General features: G+C 40.3%; 1 protein-coding gene across 1 annotated transcript in view; it reads right to left on the reverse strand.

The window, feature by feature from the left end:
- Positions 1 to 351: 351 nt before the first annotated feature.
- WNT7A (Wnt family member 7A) overlaps positions 352 to 9,612 on the reverse strand; it is a 33,388-nt gene continuing 24,127 nt past the window's right edge. The window contains exon 4 of the mRNA XM_010718457.4: positions 352 to 2,400. Within this exon, the coding sequence (XP_010716759.1) occupies positions 1,921 to 2,400 (480 nt within the window). The 3' untranslated portion in view covers positions 352 to 1,920. The remainder of the gene's footprint in view (positions 2,401 to 9,612) is intronic.

Raw genomic sequence — 9,612 nt, forward strand, 5'->3', positions numbered from 1 at the left:
AAGCAGAAAAATATTTGCTCCTTTTATATCTGGAGAAATGAACAGTGATGAAAAAGGAAATGCCATAAAGGGAACAGAAGAAGGTTTAACTGGGCTCTGAAAAACAAGAGAGCAGTCTTTAAATTTGCCTAGGTGTTTTTTGGGGTTTTTGAGCTCCGGCCTTTTGGAGGAAAGAATAATGTAAATGCCAAAGAGAGTTGGACAAAAAGTAAGCATTGTATCCTATCTATGAGAAGCAGACGATGTGTATCACGCTAGTTTTTACAGTCACAGTCTACAGTCTTCCACTGATTAAAATCAAATTTGACAGTAACACAATATAGAGGTTTAACTGACAGCACACACAGCACATTTGCTAGTCATAACGCCAGAGTTTAATGACTGATGCATGTGGGAAGCTAATTCGGATTTTTTTTCCTGAATGGGATAAGCGAGCATCCAGTTAATACCAATCATGAATTCAAGCCATGTGACAAAATTGATGCTACATACCATGTTCTTGTTTTGCATATTCTGCAGATTGAGCTGCAGGAAAAGAGCCAGTTTGTACACACATCCGGAGAGAAAGTTCATTCTGCTTTCTGACACATCCACCAACTGCAGCTGAATGTATCCAGCTTGCTGCTGTTGTGTCCACAAGCTAATTAGCCTTTCTCTGTTAAATAGCCTAAGAATTACAAATTGTATGCCTGTTTTGAGAAAAAGTACAGGTTGAACAAGCAGACGTAGTATAAATAAAATATTTATATAAAAATAGTCTCTTACAAAATATACTCTCTTATCCTATGGTTGATTTTCCAAAAGATGGAAGTTTGTCTGGAGTTTCTTATTTTTAGACATATTTCAAACAGGATTTTATTAATGTTTCTTTCTTTAATTGAAGAAAAAAAAAAAAAAAACCTGGTAAAGATTTGCAACCCTTACCACTACCTTTTGTTCCAGACAACTAGCAGCAAACAGGGGGGAAAAAAAAAAAAATTCAGTGTGTTTGTGTATGTACATATATATATATAAAATGCCAACTTTTGTACTTAAACATCTAGTACGGTAGAACACATCCTGCAAGTCCAACTATTAGAAATATCCTAGGAAAGAATGATATATACAGCTCCAGTTTTACCTTGCTGTTTCTAGAAAATTATTCCACAAAGAAAGCAAGCTATCTACTTTAATTGCAGAATAGTTCCAAAAATGTCGGTAGAGTTCTTTTTAATTAAATAAATTAATATTAGTTTTATCTGAATAAATTGTTAAATATTGCTATTATTATGTCCCAAGTGTCCCAAATCCCTGTGCTAAATCTGCAGCACGCACACGCACACAAAAGGCAGATAAAGCAGTGTCTACAGAAAATTTCAACAGTTCTACTCGCTGTAGCAAATGTTATGAAGTGGAAAGATGGGCAAGACCAGCAGAAGCTTTTCACACGTGTAGGAGCCTACATCTGTATCACCCTCACACTCACATGGGCAAGTCACAGCGGGGCACTGTCCATCGCCTCCTCTGCAAAGCCCGTGTCTGAGGGTTTGTCCCCCACTCTCCCTGCTCCTTCTACATATTTTTTTCATCTTTTTTTCCAAACCAAGAGTTCATTGCCGTGGTCAGAAAATTTTCTCTGGTGTCTCTTCACAAGGCAGTCACTGCTTTTTTGCTATAGAAGCGCAGATAAATTGAAGTGATCTCTCTGGTTCATGTGGCAGGGTGCTTAGTGGAGTTTGAGGTTTTATTATTTGTTTCCTGGCTGACTTTTGTTAAGAGTCTGAAATATGTATCCACAAACGTGAGAAGAAAAGACAGGGATCCATTCATCAGCATTTCTTCTGGGAGAGCAGGTCTTTGCTACAGTCTTGTGTAGGTTTGTTGAGCGCATGTGCAAATGTACTCCTGGCAGGGACGCGGTCAGCCTGTCCAGCCACGGACTCACTTACAGGTATATACTTCTGTTCTTTCACTGCATGTGTTACATTTAACATAGCAGCACCAATGAAATTTGCAGTTGCACTGCCACACTCTCGAGTACTGGTGTGTGTTGTAACCTCGACCGCAGCACATCAGGTCGCAGCCATTGGACTGCTGGGCCGTCTTGTTGCACATCCTCCCCTGCGTTCCCACGCTGCCCGTGACGGGGTCTTCTTCACAATAATTGGGAGATTTTTCTATGTACACTAAATCTGTATCCATGGGTTTGCGATACGAAAGTGGCTTCTTTATTTTGAGGAAGGTTGGACGCTTGTTGCGACTTGCCCTCACTGGTTCCACTTGAACTGCTTCGTTGTATTTGTCCTTAAGGATGTAGCCCAGCTCCCGGAATTTCGGCAGAGTTGTCCAGCATGTTTTAGTGGTACAGGATCCCGAGACCCCATGGCATTTGCACTCCAGCTTCATGTTCTCTTCCAGAATCTGGATTTGGAAGAACAAAGAATGATGCATTAATAAAAACTAGACACTTTTAAAAATCAAAGTGGGAAAAAAAAACAAAACCAGGGTTATCTGATGCATGTGAAGGAGTTTGTTCTCTATCATAACTGTCACCAGACATAAGCTGGGTTCCCACTAAAGCTGTGGGTTCTGCTTTCCTGGGGATGCTATTGCAGGTGTCAGCTGAGCTCTACATGCAAAGCCAAATTCCCCACTCGCAATTTGGGTTAAGCAGGGAAGGTGACTGCCTAATTTCATAGCCTATGGGCCAAGGGTAAATTGAGATCCTCATTAACCACAGCTTTTGTTCACCTTCATTTGCCAAAGAGTTTTACTGTGTACTGTGCTTCAGATTTGTCTGTTTTCCAATTTTTGGCATATGGCAGCAAAGTAAGGAACTAGCAGAAAAGCCCACCTTTACAATAGCAACCTTACACAAAACACCAAATGCAGAATTCCCTTCAAACTCAGCAACAGATACCAGACCTTGATTTTTGCAAATAGAGATTCCAAAATAAAGCACATTTTGGCTCTTTGACCTGAAAATGGTGTAAGCTAGAGCAAGATGCAAACAAGCAGATAAATGCTATCAATGCTTATCCTTCTGTTGGTGCCACGCTGATCAGCAGAGTTGAGCAGCCATTCCTACGGGCATCATTTGTTCAAAGTCTTGCAAGTTAGTGCTCCAGTTTGGAAATCTTAGGTACTATTTCAGTATACCATAGCCTTAAATATGCCTTTGCTTAATGTACACAGTCTTCCCAGTTCTTTCTGGAAGCTTTAGAGCATTTTGCCATCTCTCACATGGATAATGGAGCATAAAAAATGCCCTGGCTACTCTTCAAGAAAACTGGCTTTGTCTTAAAGCATGAGGAGTAAGAGTAAAGAGAAGGAATTCCATTCATGTTTTGTCATTGATTCTTGTTAACAAAAGAAACAAAAATCTACCCCATAATAATGTAAAAGCTTCTCAAAATATTAATATCATGACTTGCTCCACCTGTCTCACATTCTCTTCTACGTTACGTCTTGTTTAAGACTGACTTGTCACTACTTCCCTTTTGACAGTAACAAGCTTCGTGTTCCCTTCATCCTTCATATTCCTTGAAACTGTATCCCTATATCTTCTCCCTCCTGTTTGCTTATCAGCCCCAGTCACAGCCAACTAGAACTGGATGCCAACTTAGACCCTGCTGTTTGTCCTGAGCCCGAAAGCTGCCTTCACTTCATGGCTATACTATGCTAATGCTAAAGAACATACTAATTGAGAGAATCATTCAAGCAATTAATTTCCCACTGGTGTTGGCTTGCAAAGAGAACAGAACGATTCCGATTGCATTCTGCCTAGCCAGGCAGATAGCAGCAGCAGGAAGCCCAGTGGGGGATTATCTGTGTTCAGGGTGTGGCCTCATATTTTTTCCCGAGAATTCTCAGTAGATCTGTGCAGTCCCAAACCTGGGCAGCCTGGAAGGCAGGTGTGAGGTCAGTGACATGGAAATCTGAATTAACCTTTTGCTATAATCCCCTACTTTTTGTTTTAGACATTAGGAAAACTTACCATGCAGACACCGGCTGCTTTCTACTAGCTTATTATTCATGGCTTTTCCTATGTCACCGAGGCACAGGAATTGCTATTACCTAACCTTAGGTTAGTATGTACCTGTTTTGTTAATTCACTGTTTTTCCTCTGCCCCTTTTCAGTGAAAAAAAATAAAAAAATAAAAAAAAAAATAAAGATTTCAAAGACATTAAAATGGGTATGGTTTTATTTCAGTCCATCCAGTGATGTGTCAGTACATGATTAAAAAACCCTAGAAAGTATAGATTTAAGATTTTGATGGCTGTGAACTTAGCCTGTATGATGTCACATTATGTGCTACTGTTTTAAAATTAAATTTCCAGGCAAACCATCCACCCAATGGCTGCCCATAAACTCAGATGCAAGAAACTTTTATATTCAGATGTACATCTTAACTTGCAGTTCTGCTCAGAGTTTGGCTTACGTTTTGCATTATCTTGTTATCTTGAGTTTCTCTCTCAACCACTGCATACTTCTTTTATTGCTCACTCATTCATAAGGTAGTATGCTTAGAAGATAGATTAGGAGACGGGAAAGGAGTTATAGCACAGTAACCGGAAAAATAACATAAATTCTTTTAGTCTCATTTGTACCTTTTTAAAAGCTCTCCTTTTTTAATTTGAAACTAGCCAGGGATACATTTCTGGGTCCTAATTCAATCACTGCTTGTGTTGAAATGTCTGGTCTTATATCTGGTCAGATGTTCAAACTTGCAACAAAATATTTCTAACATTCAAGTCCTCCCAATTAACTTGAAACATTAATACAAAGCACATAATGGCCTAATGTCATCTAACCAGGTAGAGCTTTTCTTTCCTAAAGTGTAAATAGTCTGTATTGCCTTTTGGTTTATTTCATTACCATCCCACTTACAGACAGGGATCTCTGAGAGAATGAGCAGTGCCCCTGAAAAGAGCTGAGCAAGCAGCTGGAGTGGTCCAGAACCAGGCTACTGTGCTGGCCTTGTGTTCCAGGTGACAAAATGCCATCCCCAACCAGCCACTGGATTTCTGGTCTCATCTGGGGCTGGGTACAGGCAGTTAAACGGGCTCGCTTTACCTGAAGATGGGAAGTTTGACCAATACTAGTTGAGCCCAAGCACTATGAGTCCCTTTTAGGTGACAAAAAACATTTGGGGGTGTGGGCAGGGAACAGACAGACAGATGGGAAAGAGTTTTGATGGCTTTTGTGGGTTTTTTTTACATAATACTTTCTAAAATTTCTGCTGGCACCTACTGGGGTTGCATTTTTGAGGAAACATGCTAAAATCACTCAAATACAACTGCCTAATTTGGGCCTACTGCACTATGCCATCAAACCTTCCTTCTCTGACTCTCCTAGCCCAGACTCTCAGCCTCCCACTTACAAACCCTTGTATTGGTTTTGTTCTTTTTCGTACATCCTCCTTGCAGTTTCTTTCAGTGCAGCACTTTGCAAATTCAGCTGGAGATTAATTTGCTTTTATAGCATTAGAAAATAGGCTACATGTAGTTTGAATCATCTGTCCTGGGCAAAAGCTGGTAATGGTGATTCGATAATTTCATTGCACTGTGATATTTGGTACCTGGACTCTTTTTTTGAAAGCACTCTTTGGGTAGGGACAGGAGGCCTTCCCTGTGGTTTCCACGAGCCAAAAGAAGCACTGTACCCCTTCACTTCAGCACTTGGTCTGTGTTAAAAAGAGGAAACACTGAATCTTTTGAAAACAGGATTTGCTCCTTCAGAGGTTTTGGCCAGCAGCTCATACTTTTCATGTTAGGTTAAGACTTCATGTATGTTGCAGACTGATTTTCCTAAAGTGTAAGAGGCTTGAAGGGTGACAAATTTTAAATCTATTTCCTCTGTTTCTTACCAAATGACAGTATCCAGCTCTGTCAGCCTTGGAAAGTAAACGTACGCACCAGTGAGTGCTCTAAACTGGATTAGATGCTAACAAAGAGCTGAAGTTCTTTTAGCTTTGTCCACTTTTTCTTTGAGTTCCTATAGTAAACTGTCAGTACTTGTTTCTCTCTTTCTCTCTCCTTTGCCATTAGCCTCTGGGAAATAGTTTGTGTGAAGAGAACTTGTGCTGGCTCTCTCCGTTGATGTTATCTTCAGATATAGTACCTTTGGGCACTGCCATAAGGAACATAACATGTTTTTTCTTTGCCTTTAGTTTTGTAGAAAATCTGTAGGGTGTGTCAGGTGAGGGTGGCAAGCTGAAGCCCTGGAGAGCCGTTGGAGCAGCAGGAACTAAAGGGGATTGGGTGTGTGGGTTTCAGCAAACGCAGAGGTGGCTGTGTGGCCGACACGGCCAGAAAGCTGATTTCCCTACTGCAATGGGTTTTCTCAGCTCAGCATCCCTTCTGGCTCATAACTGATCCATTCAGTGCTGTGTACCTCCCCGGGTGCTCAACACTGAAGCACATATGGCTTCCTAAATGCATCTTCCAGGGCAGCCTGGAGCACAATGTGCCCCCCAGGTGTGGACAGGTAATGCTAAAGCATGACACTTCACTAGAATACTAAAGGACTCAATGCCAAAGTTGTCCTGACTTAAAGCATGAAATATACTCAACCATCACACCTGCAGGGCATTCTTCTTCACCAAGATCTCACACAGACACTCCTGCCTCACAGCATGGTACCAATATCATAGTGCTTGAGACCAGGGACCCTTTAGTGCAGCATCAGAAATAACTCCAACTCCAGTCCATGTGTGAAGCACATACAAACAGGGAGACAGTGGACACTGATTTCTATCTTACTGGGACCATAAACTCTCTTAACTTCATTTGACACTGCATCACCTGGATCAGGAAATACCTGTCTCCTATAAGGGCTTGCAGATGCATCTCTATTACAGAGCAGAGAAAACAAAACCACAGACAAAACTGTGAATTTTTCACTCTGGAGAAGAACATGGAAGGACGGCTCTCTGGGAAGCAGTGCCAGTGCCTCACCTCTCTTTGAGTCAAAAACTTCTCTTAACATCTCATCTAAATCTCCTCTCTTTCTGTCTAAAGCCATTCCCTCTTGTCCTATTTGGTTGAGAGTTGGTCCCTTCCTCTCCTCAAAGAGAGAGGCACATGCAGGCTGAAAAAGGGCTATCTCTATCTATTTAAAATAAGTAGAAAATTACTCTGCCACTAATTTCACTTAAGTGTGACAATAATCTCAAAACAATACAACCATTTAAGTAACTTGTTAGGACTGTCTTAACACCAGAGCTTTGAAATTTGAGGAAAATAAAAATAGTACTTAGTGCCTTTTGACTTGAAAACAAAAATGAACATGAAAGAGCATAAAAGGAGAAATGCTGCCAAAGACAAACCCTACAAAACCTTTAAAAAGTGTGAGAAACAGTGTATTTTAAAAGTACCAACATGGAAATCTAAAGTTGGCAAGAACATGAGCGAAAAGGAGAGATTATTTACCACCAGTGGATGTCCAATAGTGGTATTAATAGAGCTGTTGTAAAATGTGTTCCGTAGAGACAAAACATTTTTTGCATATCTTATGGCAAACTAACTGTGAATGAGTCTGGAACTGACTGTGTCCCACACTAAAAGTGACTCATTCCAGATAGTCTTTCATATTTCAGTTGATTGTATCATCAACATCTTAATCAGCACAGTCAGATGATGGCTTTTCCTCGTATTTTTTCATTAGTAAATCTGTGTAAAATAATATCTGAAATTGAAGTCAGCATCAGACAGATTTGTTACACAGACTATCCCAAAATGCTACCTTCATTGGTAGCTTAAACCTTTTTTCTAAGAAATTTTCCATTTCTAATAAAAAATGGCCAGGAAATCAGCATAGAACATGACCAATCATACACCAATCAAACCACCATTACATTTTCCTAGAAATATCTGTCTAAAGAAAATCATGCAGACTGTCTAAAGACTAATTGTGAAGACAGCCAAGAGAATGCTGGTAAATGACAGAATGCTAGAAACATCCCAGCTTGTACCCAGTACAACCATTTACCTTCAATATTTTAAAGTTCAGAAACACTTCTTCCAAATTCTAACTCATAATTCCTTTTCATATGAAGAGTTCATAAATTCTCTTCTCTCATAAATTTAACTTTTTGTACACTCCCACAAAGGAGGTTCCTCACCTGTCTTTACAGAGTTTGATAATCATTTTGATTCTTTCTCACCTGAAACATTAGTTGCCCTTTACTTCAGCTTTGTACAGAAGTTGACCACATGCAGCAATTATTTTCTAAATACAGCTTCTATTTCCACAATGTATCAAGTGAGTAAAGAAAAATACAGATGTTAGTCATTCAGAATGGTCACACTGCTCACGTAGTGGTGTCAGCATGCGCAAGCCAATGAGATTTTCTTTTCTTTCCTTTGGTAAGTTGCATCACTTCAATTAGAGGACAGAAGACCTAATACCCTTCATTCAATGACTGATGCTGTGCAGAATAGCAAATGAACACCCAAGTCTGAGAGCACCAGTAAAAGCTGAGAGGAATGAAGCAGAAACATTTTCTCCTATGTATTTTTATTTTAGCCCTGTTAACTTTCAGGACTTGCCATGCATTAAATCTATTTATCACTGCTTCTGAGACCAAAAACCAAACAGCAGTAAAAAACAATTCTTATGGTATACCTTCACAATTGTTACCTTTGACAAATAGTTGGACATAGGATAGGAAGGGCACCAGAGATAGAATGAGACAGCTTCTCACACTACATTAAATGCTCTTCTCAGATTTAACCACAAGGCATGGCCCTTGCCTTTCTTGAAACTGCAGGGACAGCTCTTTGAAATAAAACAAGGTGTCATGATACTTTGGCTTTCTGCCACTGAGGGGTTCCTCTAGGAGAAAACCATCTAGCTGTTCCTAGGATAAGCTTCTGCCAAAACCTCTCAGCTTTGCAAAAGTATCTAGAAAAGTGGATTCCATGTATGCGGCTCAAAGTCTGTATCTTGCTTGCTCGTTCCTCAGTATTTTTCTCTGACGGCTCCACAAATCTAATCATGGTCCCTGAAAGTCAAATAAGGTTCTTCAGTTTTTATTTATCTTCATCAAGATACAGCTTGAGGGGATAGTGGCGCGATGTGGCAACACCTGATGTTAATAGCTCAACAAAATCTGATATGGACTTGAAAGGAATGATACACAAAGAAATGCACACTGCCACGTCAGGCAGTCCCTCCTCAGAGCAGGTCTCCTGCCAGGTATTCTCCCTCACCCCCTCCATTTGCATCGTATCTGATAACAGCTACAAGCTGGTAGTCTGTGGGATTCCTTGCCTTTTTACGTCTCTCATGAACACATTCCTGTTTTCCCCAGAGAGAAAATACCTGCGCCCTTCTCCCTCTGGTCATCAAAATGTAAAATGAAACCATTAATTCATGAGCTGGAACCATGAGCTTTTCAGGCTGAGTTTCACATGCTCTTAAGGGATATGGCTGGTGACAAAGTTTTCTGAGTAACACCAAATACAAAACCTTCTTCCCCACCTTTCCTTCTGTTAGCAGGAACTCCTTTTGTAAAAGCTTTTCTCAACTATGAATTACGAAGCTAATGCTTAGATAAAGTTTTATACCAGGAAATGGACTTAGAGTTGTTTCTACTGAACTGTTAGCAAATAGGTTGTGAGACTGGA

The sequence above is a fragment of the Meleagris gallopavo genome, chromosome 14, assembly GCF_905368555.1.
Source record: "Meleagris gallopavo chromosome 14, MGAL_WU_HG_1.1, whole genome shotgun sequence".
In the NCBI taxonomy this organism is placed as follows: Eukaryota; Metazoa; Chordata; class Aves; order Galliformes; family Phasianidae; genus Meleagris; species Meleagris gallopavo.